Source organism: Opisthocomus hoazin, chromosome Z, assembly GCF_030867145.1.
Source record: "Opisthocomus hoazin isolate bOpiHoa1 chromosome Z, bOpiHoa1.hap1, whole genome shotgun sequence".
In the NCBI taxonomy this organism is placed as follows: domain Eukaryota; kingdom Metazoa; phylum Chordata; class Aves; order Opisthocomiformes; family Opisthocomidae; genus Opisthocomus; species Opisthocomus hoazin.
In genome coordinates, this window is record NC_134454.1 from 66,599,362 (window position 1) to 66,623,378 (window position 24,017).

The 24,017-nt window shown below is 42.2% G+C and overlaps 1 protein-coding gene across 1 annotated transcript in view; it reads left to right on the forward strand.

The window, feature by feature from the left end:
- Window positions 1-497: 497 nt before the first annotated feature.
- ADAMTS6 (ADAM metallopeptidase with thrombospondin type 1 motif 6) overlaps window positions 498-24,017 on the forward strand; it is a 151,489-nt gene continuing 127,969 nt past the window's right edge. Inside the window, exons 1-6 of the mRNA XM_075447303.1 lie at window positions 498-733; window positions 5,491-5,880; window positions 6,678-7,042; window positions 14,656-14,824; window positions 22,996-23,213; window positions 23,737-23,820. Of these exons, the coding sequence (XP_075303418.1) occupies window positions 5,784-5,880; window positions 6,678-7,042; window positions 14,656-14,824; window positions 22,996-23,213; window positions 23,737-23,820 (933 nt within the window). The 5' untranslated portion in view covers window positions 498-733; window positions 5,491-5,783. The remainder of the gene's footprint in view (window positions 734-5,490; window positions 5,881-6,677; window positions 7,043-14,655; window positions 14,825-22,995; window positions 23,214-23,736; window positions 23,821-24,017) is intronic.

The window sequence follows — 24,017 nt, forward strand, 5'->3', positions numbered from 1 at the left end:
CGCCGCCGGTTCTCGTTACCCCGACTGTGCCCCTGCCCGCCGCCCCCCCGCCGTCGCCACGTGACGCAGCGCGCATGCGCGGGCGCGCCGCCGTCGCGAGGCACATCTGGAGGGTGACGTCAGCGTGCTCCGCGCCGTCCCCGTCCCCCTCCGCCCCCCCCCGCCTCCCCCCCCGGGCGAGGCTGCCGGGGCTCCTTGCGGCCGCCGCGCTCGGCTTGGCCGGGGGCCGGCAGCGAGAGGCGGTCTGGGGCTACTTCAGCCGGGCTCTGCCGAGCCCTTCCTGCTCTGCCCGCCTTCCCTCCCCCCTCCCCGCTCGCTCCCTCCGCCCCCACCCCCCCGCTCTGTCTCTCGCTCCCCCCTCTCCCACCCCCTCTCCATCAGACGGTGTTCACATGGTTGTTCTGCATAGAGGAGGCTGCTCGAGAGGAGGGCACCCACCCCCACCCCAATATAAGCCTGTTTTTCCTTCCTTCCTCTCCCCCCCCCCCCTTCTTGTTGGAAAGACAAATGTGCGGGGTGATAGGTTGGGTGAATTGATGGCATCCTTCCTTCTTCCAAGCCAGCCCGTTTTCTAAAAACCCCTTTTAGGAGGGCTAGAGAACTTTACCCCGTTGGAGAATTATAACCCTGGTTGCTTGCACAGAGGGGAAAAGCAGAGAGGAATACGGGGATCGTCCTGTGCAATCTCTATTGTTTGAAACTCACTTTGTGTCAGAAATTGAAGATGAAAACGGTAAGGAAGATTTCACGCTATTGAATGGAACTTTTTGCTTTTCTTGTGTCCCGAGGAGTGGTGCGTGCAGGGCTCCGGGGAGCGGGGGGAGGTTTGTGTTGCGTTAGGCGAGGTGGATTTGGAGTGATTTCAGAGAGAAGCCTTTGAGGATGGGGGAAGGGGGTGCGAGGATTTTCAGCCGAGAGGAGCAGTGATTTACGAAGCACGGTCTCGAATAGCTCGAATTTTTTGTAGGTTTTTCATACTTTTAATACGAAATCGTTGGTAGAGGGAGGGGAAAAAAAAAACCCAACCAGAAAAAAACCCCAAACTACCCCAATTAATCAAACAACGGGCGAAAACTACAGCAGACCGCTCACCCAGCGGCAACCCCCGGCCATTCGGGATCGCCCGAAGTTTCGGAGTCCCGGCGACCGGCGGTGCCGCCCCCCTCCCCGCCGCCGGACGAGCGCCGGTGCCGTGCCGGGGGCTCGGGGGGGGGGTCCCGCAGCCCGCCGCTGGCCCGCACCGCGGGCTCTGGCCGGGCTCGTCGGGAAGATGGAAGCGTGTGGTTTTGATTGACTTGGAGCTGCTGGGGATCTGGCAGACCCTGAGCCCGGCGGAGCCGCGTGTGTCGGTGTGTGCGCCCGTCTCCGCCGCGGCCCGGGGTGCAGAGGGACTTTGTCCGGTGGTAGGAGGTAAGTGGGCTCTCGCTCCCCGGCGGTCTGCGGGCGGGTTTCGTCTTCGCTGTTTTCTTTCATTGTTGTACAAGGGAGAAGAGAGAGAGAGAGGAGAGGAGAGAGAGGGAGGGAGAGAGAGAGAGAGTCAGACTCTTGTTTTTATTTGGGCTGCCGGTGCAAGGCGTTTGGGCCAAACGCCAAGTGTCTGGGTCACACGCGTTTTATCCAAATAGATTCAGCGCTGCTGTCTGGAAATGGGCTGCTGAAAGTTAACTTTAGGATCAGCTCCACCACAGCAACCAGACTCTTCCCTTCAGCCTCTCTAGGGAGGAGGGCTGCTTTTCTTTTCTTTTTTTTTTTTTCTTTTTTCCTTCCCCTTTCCTTTTCCCTTCTGAATTTTCTTCGAGAGATGTGTGTCTGGTGACCTCCAAATTGCTTCAGTACCATTTTTTTTTAAAGTTTTTGTGCGTGCAGCCGTGTGTGTGTGACATGCATATGTATACGTGTTGCTCTGTCTGTGCAGCCATGTATTTTTCTAATCTGTGGACTTTTTCGGGGGTGTGTGTGTGTTTGCTTTTTTATGTTTCCCCCCCCCCCCCCGAAATGCAGTGACAGCTGACCCCTCGGCAGGGCTGTGGGGCGGGCGGTGGGCCGTTCACAGGGCGGCAGCCCCGTCCCCCCCCCCCCGTAGATGGGGGCACGCATAGCTGCCGTTCTGTTCTTCCCGCCTCGGATTCCGGGGAGGAAGGATCCGTCCTTTCCCTTTGTACGTGTCCCGCTCCCCGCCGCCCCCCCGGCTCCCGTGTCTGTTCAGCGAGCCCTTCCCGGCGCGGTCCGTTTTCGCCCGGGGAGCTCCCGGGGGGGGACGGCTAATCCCCGGCTTTGAAGCCCCGCGACGCTCTCCGCGGCCGGCCCCGGTACCTGTAATTGAATTTGTCTGATTGATGCCCCGTCCCCGGCCGCCCGCCCTCCCCATTTCCTTGGCAACCACTCAGGTACAGCCGGCGCGGAGGGCCGACCCCGGCCGCGCCGCTCCCCGCCGGGACCGGGGGGCCGGGAAGGCGGCGGGGGGAGACCCTGGGCCCCCCCTCGCTCCCCCGGGGGGCGTTGGGGGAGGCGGCGGTCCCCAGGGGAGGCGGCGGCCGTGGTGATGCTCTCGGGGTGGCGGTGTCTGGGCAGCTCCCCTGTCCTACGGCTTCAGCTTCAGGGAGGCTCCGGCTGCCCGAGGCGTGGAGGTGGAGGGTCCCGGGGAGACTGGTGTGAGCATCTCGGCCAGCCGTCTCCCCCCGGTCCCGTATCTGCCCCGAGGTCTGCCAGTACGGGCCTGTGGCCTGCATTCTCCTCGACGGGGCGGGAAGCTCATGGCACCGGGGTCGGGACTGCCGCCCTCGCCATCAGTGCCTCCTCCGTGTGAATGCCGGTGCCGCGCACCTGCTTTGTCCTCGTCATCCTCTGTTTTGAAAAGCATCTTGTACTTTCACTTTGCTGCTCGGCAGAGCTTTTGTAGTTAGGCAGGAGCTGTGGTTTTAGGTAGTGGTTCAGGACGTGGAGCCAGACCTGCCCTTAGCAGTGCACAAAGGTGCAGTTCGGCCATGGGACAGAAGAAACGCTTCTTGCGGTAAGCTTAGCGTTGACCGAATGTGTCATCTTGGCAATAGTCGAAAGTGGAATGCTGAATATATGCTGTCGAGGAAGGTGGAAGGAAAAACGGGTATAGACAGTGGACACTTTGCGCTTCCTACACAAAATTCATACTGGAAGTACTATATCTGTCGTTACACAAGTGCTTTATCCTTCACGTCCATTACTACTTAATTAATTAAGAAATTCGGAGCATTAATACAACTGTGTATGGTCTGCTTGTATCAGTGCTCAAGCTGGCCATAGTACTTTTTTTAGAAAGGAGGTTAAAAATTCTGCTGAAACTTCCAGCAAGCTTAATGTGAAAGGAGATTTCTTCTGCGTAAAGCTCAGAATGAGGGACACCGTTTCACAGAGGTCCCTGCAAAGACACCAGACCTGGGTGACATTTGGACACTGTTGATCAACGCCCACCATGTTGGCTGTTGGTGTCTGCACAGTGGGCGCTGTAGTTCATGTCCACCGTTCTGAGCTCCCTAGCTCCTTGCACGCTACAGTTTCAGGAGGTCTTAATGTTAGGATAACTGATTATCAGCCTAACAGGCTGCACATGAGCTCCCTGTTACGTTTTTTTGGCTAAGTAAAAGCTATGAGGCAGTGTTAGTTCTGTATATGGCCATAATGAGCCGTTACTGGACTACAGTGTCCAATACTGGTGTCTGTCCATGAAAAGGGATACTGATGAATTGGAAAGGGTTCAGAGAAAAAACCTGCAGAGGTATTTAGACATCTGGAGACTGGATTGTACAGAGTGAGGTAAACCAAATAGATTGAGTTGCTTATCAGGAAGTGTCAAGAGGTGCTTGTGTCAGATTATAACTGTCCATGCAGGCAGAAGGAAGCAGCTCATTAGCAGACAGGGGTAAAGCAAGATTCAGTGGCAGGAATTTGAAACTGGACCTTCTCAGGTTAGAAATAAGGCACATCATTTAGTGTACTAAAGTAGCTGAAGAGTATGGGGTTGATATTTCTCTTTAAAACTTTTGAAAGTCTAAGAGCTGTAACAAAATATTAGCTAGGAAATAAAGATTTTATATGGAAGGCCAGACCAGAGATTTTTTTAATATGCTTTGAGAACTTGCTGCATGTGTATGGCATCACTAAATCCTTATGCTTCCCAGAAGAAAATTCTACTAAGCCCAAGCTGTGCTTGCAAAGTATCTTTTATTCCCTCTACAAACCTAATTAAATCCTGTGTGCTGTCCTGAAAGATATTTTAAAAGTAGGTATTGGAATGATCAGATTAACCTCATTTACACAGTAATAATGAGATGCGTTTCAAATTGACTGTTTCCTAATGTTCACTGTGATGTTAGTAAATAGGATCTGCATCGTGTTGGTCTTTCTTGAGATGATATGCTATAACTCTTCCACATTTAACAAATAATCCACTGGCTGCAGGGGAATACCTGTCTGAATGAATGTTGTAAATCATTCCCAGAATTTCAGAAAGGCAAATTTATCTCATGCATGTGTAAGTGACTCTGTAAGTTTTGGAAATCTCTTTTTAAACAGTCTTCCCTTCTTAGGTGTTCTGTGTCTCCATTGTCTGCCTTAGCAGAGTTTGCTCTATGCACAGGTGTGCTGTGAGTGGTTCAGAGGACTGATTAGTACCAGCTGACACAACACACAGTTTGGTATCCCATGATACTGGACTGTTAGATGACTGCATAGATCTTCCATTTAATCCCTGGCCACAGCTAGAGCTGCTTTTTAGTGTTACTGCAGTAGTATTTTAAATGCAAAAAAAAAAAAAAAAAAAAAAAAAAAAGGGAAGTAACATGTTATTTGCTCAATGCTGTGACCTGCAAAATGAAAATAAAAGTATTTTCTACTTAACTGTAGTTAGGATATATACAAAACATTTTTGACAATAAATGCTTGAAGAATTAGAATGTGTATGGTGAATAGCTTTGGATATCAAAAGTTGTTGTTCAGTATTAGCATGTGCAGCATTCCCACTTGAGTGAATGAGAATTCTGCCTGCATAAGCAGAACCCAGGCCCAAGTAATAACAAAATCCATGCTGCAGAAAGATCAGATAACTTCACTCTGGATTCCTTCCCAGGTTCTTTCTTTGTCTACCACTGTATCGGGTCTAGTTACTCGCTGCTGAAACCAATGAGTGGAAATCAATGAGTGCGTAGCATTGATCATAGCTGGAACAAGTCTGAACACAGTATTTGAGCAACAAGAAACCTTAATTCTGTGCGTCCTTACGCCTATTTGACATAAAGTCGATATGCGTGTCTTAAACTGTATGGATCTGCTGTTCAGGGTTAATGGTAATTCATGGTTTTTGTAAGATTGTGACCTTGGGCCGTGAAAGTGATAATGGCTGAATGTTATTTCAAAATGTTGCATTGCATAGTTCACTGTGATGACCTAGTGTTCTGCAGTATAGTTCTGTTTTAGCAGAAAGAATTTGCTTTGACTCATTTTCTTTTGTTTTTTCAGGAAAAGAAGTGGAGCAAGTTCAGTAACTATCCAGTCTAACATCTTACTGATGTCTTAAGGAGTCTTACAAATACTTATTCTGAATTGAGAAAATGACTGCAGATATAGAAGAAGGTACAGGTTTTTGGAAAAGAATACCTGTCAAAAAGTGGAACATCCAATAGTTGATTTGGAAATAGTGTAAAATAAATATACCTGTTATGGTGCGATTCTGGAGTGGAGTTAACTCGATAGCACACAGGTAGCTCTCCAAGGAGGGAAAAAAAAAAAGCGCTGTTCTGTTTTTCTAAATTATGGAAATATTTTGGAAGACGTGGACATGGATTTTGACCCTAGTCATGGTTTCATCGGAATTTCACAGTGACAACAGGCTTTCATATAGTTCTCAAGGTAGGGGTCCAACCTCTGTAGCTGACAAGAAGCGTCTGTTTTTGCATTGCATTTGGGTGATGTTTTCTAAGCCACATTTATATGATTCATGAGATCATATGAGCTATGCTTTTTGCTTGTATCATGATCATTGTCATGGAAGTTTAAATACAACAAGTCTGATTAAATTTTTTGTTTTAATTTCTTTCTGTCTATTTTTAACTGCAGGAAGGCCTTGCAAATTAAATCTACTAAAATGTTGTACATGATAATAGTTTAGAGACTTACCATAACAATATTAACATGGTTTTAGACTAGGAAGTAAGGATCTAATCTTACTTTGATCCGTTAAACATTTATGGGTTTTTAATGAAATGAAGAGCCGTTTAACTGTTTTTGCAATATAATACGTTTTGTTACTACTGTTTTTATTCTTGCAGGTGGATCTAATAGCTTTTGACTTTGAAATTGTCTCACTGTGAAGAATGTGTTCTTCTTCGCTTAGAATTTAGCCCCAAAAGTTTGCGTATTTTGGGTAAATAGGAAAAGATACGTAGTTAAAAACTTTTTTATTTCCAGTGACATCAAATTAGTAGGAACCTGAACACATTTTCTTGGCTTAAAAAGAGAGAAGAGAACATTTTATTTTAATTAGTAAAACCCTTCATCTTGTGTTTACCTGAAAATTATTTTTACTCATGAGGGTAAAGAGATTTAGCTGAGTATGGTTTATGTTTATGCTACTACTTGTTGTTTCCTGTTATATTTTCTTCTCTTCTATGCCCACCCCTGGACTGTCTTACCTTGTGATTACAAAGAGGAATTCCTGTCTTACCTTGAACACTACCAACTAACAATCCCAATAAGGGTTGATCAAAATGGAGCCTTCCTCAGCTTTACTGTGAAAAATGCTAAACCCTCAAGAAGGAGGAGGAGCACAGACCCTTATGACCAAGAAGTGGCAGCATCTAAATTATTTTTTAAACTTTCTGCCTATGGCAAGCACTTTCATTTAAACCTGACTCTCAACACAGATTTGGTGTCCAGACATTTTACAGTAGAATACTGGGGGAAAAATGGACCGCAATGGAAGCACGATTTTTTAGACCACTGTCATTACACAGGATATTTGCAAGACCAACACAGTACAACTAAAGTGGCCTTAAGCAACTGCAATGGTCTGGTAAGTGCAAATTACATGTTCTAGTATAATAGTGTGCTTGTCCCTTTTAAATTACCGAACAACAACTTAATTGGCTATCTCTCAGTTTTTTGAGTCCCTTGGGAAGCAAGCAGACAGGAAGGTGCAGAAAACCCCTAAAACCTGATCTGGGTCCTGGGGAAAAGCAGTCATCAGTTTTTCAAGCTTAATTGTAAATACTGAGACCCAATTCTGCAGTCCTTTAGCAGGCAACATTTTCAGTGTTCACAGTGTCTGCACTAGGGCTGCAAGATTAGGTCTGCGCTGAGATCCTTACAGGCTTTAAAAAAAGTTGCGAGTTCAAGGGGCGGGGAGGAGGAAACAGTGTGGATCCTTTAGGATGCTGAGTCTCTTCAGATAGATGCTGGTTGAACTGAACACCTGCTTGTTGTCTTTGGGAATATGGGTTTAGCAACTTTGAGTAGATAACAGAGAAGAGGAATTGCGTGGTGTAGAAGTCATCATTACTATAAATTCAAAGAGTGAAGAGGAAAGTAGATCCTTTGCAAGTACAAGCATCAGAAAGTAATTAGTTACCTTTTTTAGAAATATTTTGCTTACAAATCGTAAACAGTTGTAGTTAGAAGTAGGATTAGAAATTCTCATCTCTTTCATTCCCTTCTGTCACAGTTGATCTCTTGATCACATGATAGTAGTACTTGCATTGGAAAAAGCTTCTTTTATTACCAACAGATATTAGAAGACAAATACAAAAAATAAAAATCCCCAGACTATTGAGTAACAAAATATTAAAATAGAAGAACATGACTAGGAAATACTAAACCAAGAGCCGATAATTTCTCTTGTAAAAATATATGTATGTATTATGGTTATTCATTCTGTTTTTAACTATAGTGGAACAATGGTCAATCTTCTTGTTGGGAATAGATAGATCTAGCTAATTGCTAAGGGGAAAAACAAAGATTATACAGACTTGCTAAACTAATTCCTATTTATCCTTGGAAGTGCTATTGAATAATGCATCTTGGGATGTTATTTACAAACAAAAGTCAGCTGCCTTAGACCTGGATATGTTGCATTGCACCCACCTAGTAGTGGTATCCCAGATGCAGTCTAGGTTAACATTTTGGAGTTCTCTTGAGGAAAAATGGTGTAATGGGAATTTCTGGGGCTAAGTGAACACTTTCAAAGGAATGTAGTTAAAATGGTGTTCCACTGAGTGTGGTATCATGGTTTGGTTCATGTGGACTTGTAGCGGATAGATCTGAATGTAGCACAATTTTCACTTTGGTTTTGCAGTTGTCATGTAATAACTTTTTTGCCACTGCTATTTAAGCTTTTAAACTAATATAGTAAAATCATTTTGCTTTTGAGTTCTTTTCAGCTAAAGATACTGTGGAGACTAAATCCCTGCTTTCAGGACTCGTCTCTTCAAAGGGATTGCATGCCTCTCTATGTTGAGTTTCTGCCACTTGAGGCACAGACTGGTTGGCCCCCTTAGAGCTTGCAGTCAGTGCCATGGTGATCCCATTTCAGTTTCTCTCTGACCTTGGCCAGGGAGTGAGCCAAGAACGCCTGCTCTTGCCTTAGCTGACTCTTGTTTTCCTTTTGTATTAGGAAAACAAGTGTGGGATGAAGCAGGAATAAGTCCATGTTTTCCTGTCTTCTTTTCACATCTCTTGCTCCTCATGGCACTTCTTTTCTTCAAAGAATTTAGCAGTATGGAAGATGCCATGGTGAAGCAGAATCTTTTTTTTACTTGTGTGTCTCACACCCTGAGATGACATTTAGCATTCCCATTGCTGTGTGATTTCCCTCTGCCCTCAGCCTTGCTATTTTGCTGGAGTGAAGCTGCTGTTGTTCGGTGGTTCTACGTGTCAGTATGCTAATTTAATATTTGTAAGTTAACTTTAGTGGGGTGTGTTTCCCTGTTAAATCACCATCTTCAGTGCTTTTAGTTGTTGTCAGCTCTTACATATTTCTTCCAGGTATTAAGGCAGCCTTAATCCAGTCTTGGGCACACCACGGTTGCCACTCTTGGGTTCTTCACGGTCATGGATCTTAGTTGGGACTGCAAATGTCAGGTGTCCACTGCATCTCCTAGAAAGGTCTAGTCACTTGCATTTGAGGGTCCTGTCACACTCCAGAAGCAGCAGCAGGGGTGACACAAGGCTCTTTTTCAGAGAGGCAGGAATTCTGCAGAGTGGCGCAGTGGTGGGCTTGACTCGGTACTACCCCTTCTGTACGGAACTCCTCTGTCATCCAGTGTTGGCAGGGCCTTCCAGGGCGCTGAGTACGGGAGTTAGCACTCCATTAAGATAAATCACACATCACAGAGTTACTTTAAAATGGTGATTTCTATTGATGAATATTTTGTTATACAGGTGCTGGTTAGAACAGGCTTAATAAGGCAATTGGCAGGGAATATTGAAGACAACATTACTTGTTTTAGAATTAGTGATGGTTCAGAATATGTTGCGCTTAAGGCATTTGTTACATTTTTCCAGTCTGATTCTTGGTCTGTAAGAGACTGCCAGTCACACTCTGCGTAGTTCTTGATGAACATTTATCTCAAAGCTAGGTGTTTTAAGTTTTAACTCTAAAACGAGTAGTAGTCTTTAACAGTGAGTGTTGCTCACAAGCAAAATGTAAGCATCGAGTCTATTCCAGTTGTCCTGTTAGGCTTCAGTATTGCCAAGTGAGTCAAATTTCTCCCCCTTAGTGCCTGTTTTGAGTTATTTTGTTTAGTTATTCAGGATGGTCAGGTGAGACCAAGATCTAGTTAATGTAAGTTGTCTGACTTTGACGAACACTTGCAGCATCTGAGATGAATTCACGTGCAAGGAAGGCTTTTTCTCAGTTTTGTTATAATAAACGTGACGAGCAGTCAGTTCGTTTCCCTGTCACTGATTCCTGTTTCAGCATCTCCCTCTATATTTCTCAGTACCAAGTGCCCCAGAATTACAGGCTGCTACTGACTGAAGTTTCATTCCAGCAGTTTCCATCTGCTGGGCCCTGATTATGCTGTAAATTGTCTGAAGTTATGAGGAAAGCTCTATAATCCAGTGAGCAGTCATGTGAGGAAATTGAAGGTCTTGTCTGGCAGGGTTGCTGGCTTCCAAACTCGTATTTGCTTTAGTGGATGTTACATTTGTGGATGGATTGCAGGTTTGACCTTCTCATGAAAGAGCCTGTGATGAGTGCATTTTGGGGCCTTTGTATGTTGGGTGCAAGGCAACCAGGCTGAGGCGTTGCCTAAGCTGAGTATGTCATACTGAAGGAAGGAAGAGAAGAAACAGTGGTAGGCTGGCTGAAGAGCGAAGAACTTCATCTCAAGGGAAAGAAGTTTGTGGAGTTCTGAGGGGAGCAAGTTTTAAAGAAGAAAAGTTTTGGTGCTCATGGTAGTGCAATTGAGCAGAAACCAAATTTTATGCATTCTGACCCCCCTCTGTCCTCTGCCAGTTGTCAAAGCTCTTAACTGAGTGTTGAAACAAGTTTTCCACAGTAGCAGATTTTCTCATTTTGAGCTGAAAAACCCAGGAGCGGGAAATACTTTGAAATGGGTGGAAAGCGATTATTATTAGGAAAGCGAATGAGAGGTTAAATCACATTTTGAGGATACTAAGGTTCCAAGGAAAAATGTAATGTAAAAGGCCAAGTATTTCATGGCATGTGAAATACTATGCTCTGAGTAACATTTGTGCTGGGTAGCACAGATGTCTCCATCCAAGTACAAGTGATAAAGAAAGCACAAGTAGTAGCTGTGGCTAAAAACCTGGCCTCACTTGGTTGAAGGATAAATTATTTTGCTGGAAGACTTCATGTTTGTTTCATGTATTCCTAAATTTGTATGTGTGGAAATTATTAATATTCTTAAATTAACTCATATGAAAACTGATTGTAGCATAAAGAATGCTTTTATGTATTATAAAATGCATATAGTGTGGCATTTATAAATTAGACGTTATTTTACATTTGATTCAAAAAGATCAGAAATTATATTGAAAAGGATTTAGTGTTCTAGATGAGTGTGTGTGGAGTTCTCTGTTGCTAGTGTGTATTTGCAGTATAAACGTGGTGTTCAGAAAGTGATATATAAGCTGTGCCTGTTCTAGTTTCAAGATGTCTTCTTAGATTCCATCATGTACTGTCTCAGGCCAGATCACTGTTTTTTTCATCCTTAAGAACACAGTAAGCTAATACAGTCTTTTTCATCTGTCATAAAACCACACTGAAGTGTATAGCCAGCTGTGGACATACTGAACAACACTGACACATTTTCAGAAGTTTCCATTACTACTACTTTATGTTGAAAATGGATTAAGCATGAAGTCTAGAAAAGTTCAAGGTATGGAGAGACTGTAAAACAGTAGTGCTGCATGGAAAAGACATGCGCTTACTTGTCCTCTGTAATTCAGTTTGCTTCTGTGACTGATGGACATCCCCCGTCTGAAGGAGGTTAAGTCCCCAGCTGGACAGCCTGACAGAAAAAGATTCCTTTTCACAAATTCAAGGGAGCTCCGTGTGGATTCACAGATTTGTCTGAGCATGTCAAACTGCTGGATCCAGGCCTTATATGTGTTAGCAGGAATTGGCAGTCTGTAGTGGGACTGGATAACACAGGACCTCTAACAATCTGATTTAGATAATAGTCTTGGGAATGTTGCTTGTACTAACCTACTTGGGGCATTCAGCTTGTTTTTTAAATTAATGGTATTTTGTCAAAACATTTTGCTGGTCATTCTTATGTCTTAATGATATTTCTTATGCTTTGGAGCGGAAGTTTAATTTACAAACTGTTCAAATACAATAGCAAAACTAAAAAAAAAAATCCCTTTTAATGCTTTTAAAAAGGCATTGTTTCAGTCTCGTTTTTCAATTGAAATTGTGTTTTGCTCAAATAGTAGGTTATAAGCCAAAAATTAGGTTTAGAGTGCTGGTTCGGATGTAATAGTGCAGTTCCCACTATTTGTTAATCAGATGTTGCTGAATGGATATACAATGGAAGTATCTCTAGCTACGTGAATTTTCTAAAGTCAGAGTAAAAGCTGTTTGTCACTGACGTAGGTACATTTTATGTACAGAATTTGGAGTGCTTCTTAAAAATCAGTCACTGTGATTTGACAAGACCACTTATATCAGCTTAATATTGGGAGAACAGTTTTGTTTGCAAGCCAAATTAATATGTTAGGTTTAAAACTGTATACATATGCTGGGCTTATGTGAAGGGCATATATGGGGCAAGTGCATTTGCAATATTTATCAAATCACTTGGCTGGCTGTTGCAAGTGACCGCATATGTGTTCTGACTACCTGGTGGTAGGTATAAGTTAAAATTTGTTTGCAGTTCCTCAATTAAATGTTACTAAAATGTCTCTTTTCTTAAACCACTGTCGTGTTTTGGCAGATGAGATCAGATGTCAGCTAGGCATAGGAAAATCAGTGGTACTCTCCTAACCTTTTTCACTTGCTGGTACCTGAAGTAATGTATGATTGTAGTTTGCAGATATTCATAACAGTTTTTGTGTATTTGATGCTGCAAATACGCAGTTTGTACAGAGAATTAATGCTGCAATTAAGTGTTGTTTATGGCATCTGAACTGACTCGCTCCCACTGAGGTCATCTCACTGCTTAAAACTGTCAGTTTCAGTATCTGATATAAATGCCTCATTCGTGCTTGGACTTGTTAACCTGGCTGGACTTGAGTAAAGACATGAAGGATGTATGCTCTGAAGTAATCAGATATAAGTTAAGACCAGCTCTGCAGAGACAGAACCACGGGCTGGATGGTACCTCTGTCTCCTCAGGCTTGGCACGACGCAGACAGCCTGATGGTGTTGGCCAAAACCACTCTGCAGGACTCTCTTCCTGTGGGAATATAATACCAGAGCTTATAATGGCTCAGAATTCACTTGAACCCAGATGTCTGACATCCAAATTGGATGCAGTCCAGACTGTCAAGGTTCCTTCTGCACATCTGGCAAACCCAGTTACAGTTTGGTTTATATTTTCAATACTATTTAAGCGGCAGTGTACCAGTAAAGCAACAAGAAGGCATTGTGAGAGAAATTTGATACCAGTATTTTCCGGGTGAATATAGAACCTGATGTTACCTTCTTCAGTAAATAATTCATAATGAAAAATAGCACTGAAGAGGAACGCTTACTGTTATAGTCACTATGTAAGTAAGGTGTAATTGAAAGCTGCAGCATGTTCATACATATATTTTCAAAATTTATAAAAGGGTTATATTTGGAAAACACTGTTCTTTCTGATGTGTTACAAAGGATTTTTTTATTTTGTAAGTTTAATGTGTTACCAAAATCAGTTATTCCAGGTGTGAAGAACAGCAGGCATTTGATGTACAAAAGAGCAGCAGGACGAGAGCTTTGACCAAGAGTGCTGACCTTAGAAACAGCTTTAGGATATTTAGAGCAGATATGGAGTATGTGGTCTTCTGGCTGATCATAGAGGTCTCATTGGAGGAAGAAAATAACCCCTTTAAAAAAAAGTTCGTGCATAGTACTTGCTTTACAGATGAAAGGTGTGGTAGAAATTTGAAAGTCATCAAATCAGGAGATGAATACAGAAGTTCCTGCTTCCAATCTCGTAGATGATGAAAGCTCATACATTCAGAATTTTCTAGATACAGATACCAGAATTTTTTATTTAATATACCAGAATTTTTGATTTAATAAATACAGGTGTAGGAATCTGTCAGGGCTTATTCCCCAGTGTTTCTATATCTGAAAGCATCCCAAAACTGGATTTTCTGCTACAGTTAAATTTTAGTTGCTGAAGGTTCAGGAAATTGCATAGCTGGCCTGAAATCTCCCCTTTCTTCTGTAAACCACTTCCTGTTTGGAAGAAGCTTAGTTCACAAATGTGAAAGTTTCGAGACTGGAGTATCTACTATTCTGCACTGCAGTATGAGGAGAAAAAATGTTCATTTGTTATGGAGAGTGAGGTCTAGTGCATAGTTTGCAACAATCTGGATTAGCCAGATTTGTGGCGGACCTTTTAAGGAATAAATGCTTTGCCCATAGTGTGTCCCAAGTTAATATTAATAATTTGATTTTAATCACTAGCTCAGTTTTGGAATGAAGCATCTGGATGTAAAATGCTGAATGGTTTCCCTGAATATATGTTCTAAAATTAATCCTTCATACTGTTTTTATTTGATGCAGTTATGTTGGCTTTAAGCATCTATTGGTATGGCATCGTAGAGGGATCTTGGTCTCACCATTTGAGCAAGGCCGTTTTGGCTTGGCATCACTTTTAATGGATATGAACTGTGTAGTTTTGGAACATCACTGTGAAGAGATTATTCGTCATATACAGAGAATATCTCTTGCTTTCTTACCACATCCAGCAAAAATGATGGGAAAGAACTGCAGAAATAGGGCAATGATTTTTTTATTCTTTTCTCATTGTGTTGCTTATAGGTGCTTACTCTTGCTCCCACTAAAATCAGGAGTGGACAGCTGGCTCATGCATAGTTTTCTGTGTTGGCTTATAGTTGTGGATGTCTTCAGAGATGGGTGACAGTCAAATGTTTTTTAAAGTTAAGCTTTTTAATAGGAGTTTTATATTGTCTTTTGCAAGTTTTTATTTTCTTATTTTCTTTCTTAAGCATGGAGTCATTGCTACAGAAGATGAAGAGTATTTTATTGAGCCTTTAAGGAATATAACAGAAGATTCTAGTAACTTTAATTATGAGAACGGTCATCCTCATGTTATATACAAAAAATCTACCATGCATCGACAGCATCTCTATGATCACAGTCACTGTGGAGTTTCAGGTAAATGAGTATGAGTGTCAGTCCTTTTTAAAAATTGTAACTGAAGTGGTATTTTAAGATCTTGCTTGGTTCACATGTAAGACACAGTGGATAACGTAGCGATGGGAATCCTTTGGGTGATGCAGTGTGCACGGTTCGAAAGTAGTTTTTGCTTTTTTTTACGATTCAGATCGAGAGTATAGTGTCTTTCAAAAACTGAGACACTGGGATTAAGTCTTGTTTTATGCCTGTGTTGTGTACAGTGGTAGTAATGAGCACAGGCTTCCTGAAAATGTGCTATAAATGTACTTTGTTCCCCAACTGGAAAGCATGATTGAGTGACTGAGTATTACACCTCAATGTTTAGCAAGCATTCCATCTCCTTTGACGAAACTTGACACACAATAGATGTGTTAGTATTATGATTAGTAATACATTTGGAGCTGGAGTCCACATCTTTCTCGTTTATGGAGGTTTACCGTGTTTTGATGCAGGCTTTTGGTTCAGTGGATTAGCATTATTCCGTGGTAGTCAAATATGTGATTTACAGGTGCCTTATGGGAAGGATTATGTAGTTTTGATTGAGAGATATTTTCCTTGTGAAGCAGTTTTGACTTCCACAAATACACTTTTCATGTGGTCTTTGACATGATTTTCACTTGCATAAACTGAAGCCAAAAACTAACTTCTTGAAGACAGCATGGAGTAAATCTGACAAGTTATTTTAGAGCACTAAAGTAATGTGTTTTTTACATAGTAGAAAAAAAGTTCTAACTTTGTCATTTATTTATATCTCAGAAGTAGCTTGTTCTTAAAAGTTCAGTCTTGAACAGTTGTATTTTCTGTGAGATTCAGTGCATAGGGCAGGCTGTCAAATACTAATCTTAAAATAATATCACTGTTCGTTGATGTAGCTTATTTCAACTTCTTCTGGAGGTTGTGATGTTTACTGGCACCAGCTGACTAAACTTAGAGTACAGATTGTGTACAAGGGCCCATGCTTAGGAGGCAGTTCTTCCTGAGTGTTTCAGTTAATTGTGTTTAGGGAAGGTCAAACTTTATGTATGTAACTTCTGTTTTGTTTTGGAAGCATTATTCCATCTATACACTTCTAATACCGGAAGACAAGTCTAACTATTACTGCGTGCTTACTGATTGTAGAATAATAGTACTAATGTGTGTTCATTTTGTAGGGAAAGCCATCACTTAAATCTCTTGAAATAAGTGGAGGGATTATGAAATATCGGATGATACAATTTTTACTATTATTATATCCCTAGAAAAAGAAAGGGCATTGGCCTCGGTCAGATGTTATCTTCTGGATTAATGGTTAGGAAGTCATTCTCCTCTAAGCAAGGACAAAGTAGTGGCAGGTAGTCTGGTCAGGTTGCATTCAGTTATTCTGATGGTATCTGTCATGTGGATCGTAGGTTGATCAGAGCTGTGCATTTTTGGTGAAACATGCAGCAATCTTTACCATTTATTCCTTTGCATATTTGATGCTGCCTTTGTTCTTGAAAGCTCCTGTGCATTTCCTGAGCTTTCATATCTGTCATATCCTAAAGTCCTTAGTTACGAAATACTAAAGCAGTGTTTTTTACAAGCATGAGACTACTATCATGCTCATTCATTTAAGTTTCTCCTTTTTCCTGTTGTTCTGTGTACTTCTTCCACTCCATAAAAATTTCTGAAAAAATTTCGTGTATCCCAAGGTCTTGTTTTTCCAAATGATAGCTACTTTAATGTTCTTCTCATGGGTACCAAAACCTTTTAAACTCATTTTCTGCACACTTGTTGCAGCTTTATCCAAAAGTGACAGGGCATCCAAAGCATCCCCAGAATATCTAAAAAGTAAAATCAAATATTAATTTTCAGTTTCATGGCTTTTAGACCCTAAGACTAAAGCCAGGTTTACAGTAATCTTTGGGGCATTTGGCGGGTTTTTGAAGTTTTGAGCAGTCCAATTTTGTGTTTTAAAATGCACTTGTAATAAATCTGAAGCTGCCTTTTGGCAGTATCTGATTTTTTTTTTTCTGGAGGCTGATTTTAGCCTTACCTTCAGAACGGTTTTGCTGGTGTAACATGCTGGGAGGTATCTGGTTGTGTAACTGTGTCACTATTCACCATCTGGCAAGTTTCACCTGCTGTAATCTAGACCTAAATTTATCATGTACCTGTTCTGTATCAGGGAAGTGATTAGGATTTTGAGTTCTTGATAGAGACAAGTGAAGTGTTATTTCTGACTTTTCTGAGAAAGATTGCAATAGTTGATAGAAAGCATGTGTGCGTGAATTTAGTGAACGGATAATCAGAATTAGTTGGAATGAACAAGTGAAGGACTGCTTCGTAGTAGATGGTAGAATTATGGTGACTAATACAAGAGAAGAATTGGAGAGACAGGGAGATTCAGGTAAGAGCATGGGATAGATTTTTGTAACCTAAATTAGACTTTAAGTAGTTAGACATAAAGATGTTTGAAAAATAAGAAATGTTAAATTACTGTTTCATGTGTCTAATGTCACGAAGTTAACTATGTTTAATTAAATATAGCAGAAATCATTAAGGACTTGGTAAGACATTGACTGCTGTCAAATTTCAATTGTTTCAACGGGATTTGAGGCCACTGCGTTATCTTGCGGAATGTTGTGTTTGGACAGGATTGAAAAAAACCCAAAAGCTGACATATGAAAGCTGCAGAATGGCAGATTATTTAGGGATGGTTCTATTATGTGCTGCCTTACGTAGTGGTTTTACTTGTGCCACACTTAAAGTCACTGTATTTTAAAATGAAATTAAATGATGATGGTAAAATAGTAAGAAAAAAGCAGCACTGCATTTCAAAATATTCTCATAGTTGCGTATTACATGAGTAGCTTTCTGTTCTGTTTTGAGGTCTTTTTCTATCTGTGTGTGTGTTCTGTGCTCTCTCTCCACCTTCAGCCCCACCTAACATCTAACATATTTAGAGGACTGGCTGAGGAAAACTTGGGTACCATAGTTGTGAACTCCGTGTCTACACACGTTTGGATTACCTTTCAGTTGCAACTTAAAACCTAATTCCCTGCTTTTGTAGTCATTATTTTGGGGTTAATTACAGTTTTTCTAAGTTGTTTTTTCTTTCTTTCCATTTTTGCCCTTTTTTTTCTTTTTACTTCCCAATAGCTATGTTCAGTCTTAATAAACTTTTATTATTACTTTAACCTGAGGGAGGGTAGATTTTGGCTGGATAGAAGGAAAAAATTTTTTACAGTGAGGGTGTTGAAACACTGGAATGGATTGCCCAGAGAGATGGCAGATGCCCCATCCCTGGAAACATTCAAGGTCAGGTTGAATGGGGCTCTGAGCATCCTGACATAGTGGAAGATGTCCTTGCTCACTGCAGGGGGTGTTGGGCTAGATGACCTCTAAAGGTCCCCTCCAATCCAAAGCATTCTATGATTCTGTTTTTTCTTTTTTAATGTAGCAATATGGTGGAAAAATGGCATAACATGCTACAGAACTATTTTTGTTAAATATATTTCAAAATTTTCTTAGTAGGTTCTGGCTTTTGAAAGAAATTCAGTCAGCATTATATAGCGTGTTTGAAGTAAAACAGCATAAGCATTGATAGATCCTGGAGTGTAAGCCTAAGTACTCAGGATTGTTTCCACCTTACTCATTACTTTGAGACTGGCTGAAGCCTAAGCTTCTAATCTGATAAGAAAAGGAGAAGTACTTGTTTTTGTGAAGTCTTGCGAGACCTTTTTTTTGAAAGAAGCTATCAAAACGAGTCTGAAATAGTTGTTTAGTTTTTCCCTGAAAGTTTTCTTCATGAGCTCATCAGTTTTCAGATGTTTAGAATAGATATGCATCTTTGAGTGAAAAATTATGCATTAATGTGGAAACAGTACTGCATTTTTAAAGTACTCCTAGCACTCCAAGAGCATCAGAAACCCTCAAACGTCACCATTTGTTGTTTGAAAATGAAGAGTGGATTTTGTAAAATTTTAGTACAGAAGCTGGGTGTATCAGTAGAAGTGACTACATCAGTGAACAAGGGAAGAGCTGTGGATGTAATTTATCTGGACTTCTGTAAAGCCTTTTACATGGTACCTCACAACATCCTTCACAGAATCACAGAATGGTAGGGGTTGGAAGGGACCTCAGTGGGTCATCTAGTCCAACCCTCCCGCCGAAGCAGGGTCACCTACAGCAGGCCGCAGAGGACCTTGTCCAGATGGGTCTTGAATATCTCCGGAGAAGGAGACTCCACAACCTCCCTGGGCAGCCTGTTCCAGTGCTCCGTCACCCTCAAAGTGAAGAAATTCTTCCTCATGTTCAGAGGGAACTTCCTGTGCTTCAGTTTGTGCCCATTGCCCCTTGTCATGTTGCTGGGCACTACTGAAAAGAGTTTGGCACCATCTTCCTGACACCCACGCTCAAGATATTTGTAAGCATGTATTAGGTCCCCTCGCAGCCTTCTCTTCTTCAGGCTGAACAAGCCCAGCTCCCTCAGCCTCCCCTCGTAGGAGAGATGCTCCAGTCGCCTCACCATCCTTGTAGCCCTCCGCTGGACTCTCTCCAGTAGCTCTTCATCTTTCTTGAAGTGGGGAGCCCAGAACTGGACAGACTACTCCAGATGAGGCCTCACTAGGGGAGTGTAGAGGGGAAGAAGAACCTCCCTCGACCTGCTGGCCACACTCCTCCTAATGCACCCCAGGATGCCATTGGCCTTCCTGGCAGCCAGGGCACACTGCTGGCCCATAGTCAACCTGTCGTCCACTAGGACACCCAGGTCCCTCTCCGCAGAGCTGCTCTCCAGCAGGTCCTCCCCAAGCCTGTACTGATGCATGGGGTTGTTCCTCCCCAGGTGCAGGACCCTGCATTTGCCTTTGTTGAACCTCATCAGGTTCCTCTCTGCCCAGCTTTACATCCTGTCCAGGTCACGCTGAATGGCAGCACAGCCTTCTGGTGTATCTACCACTCCTCTGAATTTGGTGTCATCAGCAAACTTGCTGAGGGTACATTCTAACTCTTCATCCAGGTCGCTGATGAAGAAGTTAAACAAGACTGGGCCCAGTACTGACCCCTGGGGGACACCACTAGTTACAGGCCTCCAACTAGACTCAGCGCTGCTGATGACAACCCTCTGAGTTCTGCCATTCAGCCAATTCTCAATCCACCTCACTGACCACTCATCCAGCCCACACTTCCTCAGCTTCCCTAGGAGGATGTTATGGGAGACCGTGTCGAAAGCCTTGCTGAAGTCGAGGTAGACAACATCCACGGCTCTCCTCTCATCTACCCAGTCAGTCATGCCATCGTAGAAAGCTATCAGATTGGTGAGGCATGATTTCCCCTTGGTGAATCCATGTTGACTACTCCTGATAACGTTCTTTTCCTCCACTTGCTTGATGATGACCTCCAGGATAAGCTGCTCCATCACCTTTCCCGGGATGGAGGTGAGGCTGAGCGGCCTGTAGTTCCCTGGGTCCTCCTTCTTGCTCTTTTTGAAGGTTGGAGTGACATTGGCCTTTCTCCAGTCCTCGGGCACCTCTCCTGTCCTCCAGGACCTCTCAGAGACGATGGATCCTTCTCTCTAAATTGGGGAGATATGGATTTGATGGGTGGACTATTCGGTGGATGACGAATTGGTTGGATGGTCGCATCCAGAGGGTAGCGATCATGGCCTCAATGTCCAAATGGAGATTGGTGACAAGTGGTGTTGCTCAGGGGACTGTACTGGGACCAGTGCTGTTTAGTATTTTCGTCAACGACATAGCGAGATCGAGTGCACCCTCAGCAAGTTGTCAGATGACACCAAGCTGAGTGGTGCAGTTGACACACCAGAAGGACAGGATGCCATCCAGAGGGACGTGGACAAGCTGGAGAAGTGGGCCTGTGTGAACCTCAGAAGATTCAAGAAGGCCAAGTGCAAGGTCCTACACCTGCATTGGGACAACCTCCAGTATCAACACAGGCTGGAGGATGAAGGGATTGACAGCAGCCCAGCTGAGGACTTGGCTGTACTGGTGGATGAAAAGCTGGACATGAGCCACCAGTGTACACTCACAGGCCAACGTATCCTGGGCTGCATCAAGAGAAGTGTGGCCAGCAGGTCAAGGGAGGGGATTCTGCCCCTCTGCTCTGCTCTGGTGAGACCCCACCTGGAGTCCTGTGTCAAGCTCTGGATCCCTCAGCACAGGAAAGACATGGACCTGTTGGAGCGGGTCCAGAGGAGGGCCACAAAAATGATCCGAGGGATGGAACACCCCTCCCATGAGGAAAGGCTGAGAGGGTTGGTGTTGTTCAGTCTGGAGAAGAGAAGGCTCAGGGGGAGGCCCGATTGCAGCGTTTCAGTACTTAAAGGGGGCCTATAGGAAACAAGAGGACAATCTTTTTCGCAAAGCCTGTTATGACAGGACAAGGAGCAATGGTTTTAAACTAAGGTAGGATAGATTTAGACTGGATATAAGGAATAAATTGTGTACAGTGAGGATGGTGAAACACTGGAACAGGTTTTCCAGAGAGGTGGTAGATGCCCCATCCCTGGAAACATTCAAGGTCAGGTTGGACAGGGCTCTGAGAAACCTGACCTAGTGGAAGACATCCATGCTGGTTGCAGGGGGCTTGAGCCAGATGACCTTTAATGGTCACTTGCAACCCAAAGCATTCTAATCACTGCTTAAGTGAGATGAAAATCTCTGAACAATTAAAGCAACTTTGAATTTCCCGCAATAGAGATGAAAAGCATGAAAAAGCCTAGTATTCATTATAGGCTTTAATACCTGATACAGTTTTTAGAATGGATTATACTAAAATGTATATATACATTTTAGAATGGATTATATATTGCAGAATGAGGACATTTTTGTTCCCGGTATCTTTTCTACTACCAGATTTATTTTAATTTTTTGACTTTTTTAATATGCACAGCTTTTAAAGCCAGTGCTCTGGCCTCTGAAATTACGAAACACTGCAACAGTGGGAATGCTGAAACTTTGTATTCCTGGTTTTGACTCGAACGTATATTCTTTGTGATGTAGTTATCGCTCTTTGAAAATAGCGTCCTTAGTTGTATTGTGTAAAGTGTTGCTTTTTCACAGAAGGTACTGGTCCTGTCTCAACTCAGCTGAACCTGTTCTAGTGGAGCTGAGGATGCACCTCAGAAATTGCTCACTTGAGCAGTCCTGCTCAGACAAATGTAAATGTATTTAAGTGTTAGCGGTCTTACGTTCATCCATAAATAGCAAGAACCCCTTAGATATTTTGAAGTCCTCCTTAGGTAAAACCAGACTGATAATATATTTTGATAAACTTAAGGTTGAGATCTGTGTGGGCCTATGTGGAAAAGGGATATTTGATACACACAAAAATGCCAGTTTTGCAGGGAGGAGTGAGTGCAGTTTTGTCCTGAGGACAGGAATTCAATTTCAGACTAAGTTTGTAGTGTTTGTTTTGCTGATAATTACAGCCGTTTGGATTTTTAATAATCAGTCTCTTGCATGCAAGAAATATTTTTTCTGTATATTTATTTGAAACAAGTACATGAATCAACATATTTGATTTAAAATGAGAGTTAAAAGTAACTATAGAAAATATTCCACGTCAGGCCATTTTAAACTTCCTGTTACAGTTAATTCATGAGGTAGATGAAACATCATCTGATAGCTTTCTGAAGAGAAAATTAATTTATTTGGCCTGAAAACTATCAGGCAGGTAAGCATAACTGCCAAATAATTACAGAGTTTCACAGGAGGGAAAAAGCTTTTTTGTGCCCTATCAGTGTGTTTAAGTTGTTAGTATATTTTGATACCTTCTACCTTAATTTTGAATTTTTGGTTGGCAGTATATTTTTTTCCAAATGTCATAGCTGACTTGTTCTTATCCTTAAATTTCTGAAGTGGGCTTGTAACTAATTAGGACTAATCTTTAGTATTAACATTGATATGCAGAATCAGATCCATTAAGAGAAGACTGATGATTTGTTATCTTAAGTTAAGGAGAGCTGAGGATATTAGAACTCAAAGTTGGTTTTCCGTTATATGTGGCATTTTAAAATAAAACAAAAAGGTAATAAATACGGTTTTTCTTTGCCTCAAGAATGACCTCTTTTCAGAAGCTTGAAGATAGTAATCTCAACATAAACCAGATACATTTGAGTGAGTTTTACTAGTGACCCCTCTGAAGTGTTTAATTATTTTGGTTCCTAGAAGACCTCACAAGAAGCAGTAAACCTTGGTGGATGAGTGGTGCATCTGCTTTTCCAACTTCGCTTCCAGTCAATGACACATTAAGTAGTCATAGCCGGCAGAAGAGATCAGTAAGCCTTGAACGGTTTGTGGAAACGCTGGTAGTAGCAGACAAAATGATGGTGGGATACCATGGTCGCAAAGACATTGAACACTACATTTTGAGTGTAATGAATATTGTAAGTTTCATCCCTCTCTGTGTTCATATCAATGTGCATGTACTGAAATGATAAAGCAACTATAAAGTATTTATTTATGGGCATGAATAATGCTTTAAAATGTGTATCAGCTTGGAGGAATTAATAGTTGAAATACAGAAAATGTTAGCATCGTGGGAAAAATACAGTGCTGCTTCTCTCAAGAAGTATGCTGTGATCACATTTAAATTGTTTATCTTTGATTTTAAATTCATGTGATTGCATTTAGATTATACAGTTCTGTTCTGTTGAAGTCAACAGTTTAAATGCTTCTTGTGCTCGAAGAATTATGAAATAAGGTATAAACAGTTTTGAATGAAAAGCGTAACCCAAGGAGTTTGTTTTACTGAGTGGTCATTTTGCGGTCCAAAAATAACTCTTATTCAGGTGATAATGATAATTGACGTTATGAAATTACGTTGGGAAAGAAAGTAGTTTAACCATTTAGGAAAGAAGTGGTGTTTCTTGTCTGACTTTGTGCCTTTTCTTATTTTCTGGAGGTCAGGTTGCCAAACTTTATCGTGATTCCAGTCTAGGAAACGTTGTGAATATTATAGTGACACGTTTAATTGTCCTCACTGAAGATCAGGTAAGAGCTGTTGTGCTAAGCTTTATATTACTGAAATACAATTTATGTTACTGTGTGATAGAGATCTCATTGAATTATTGCTTGAAATGGCTGCATCTGAGTGCAAAACCTATCTTGTAATCTTCCACTACTTTAATCAAGTTCAAAGGAATGTTCCTCATGTATCATCTCGAAGAGATCTGTTCTTACTTCAGGTG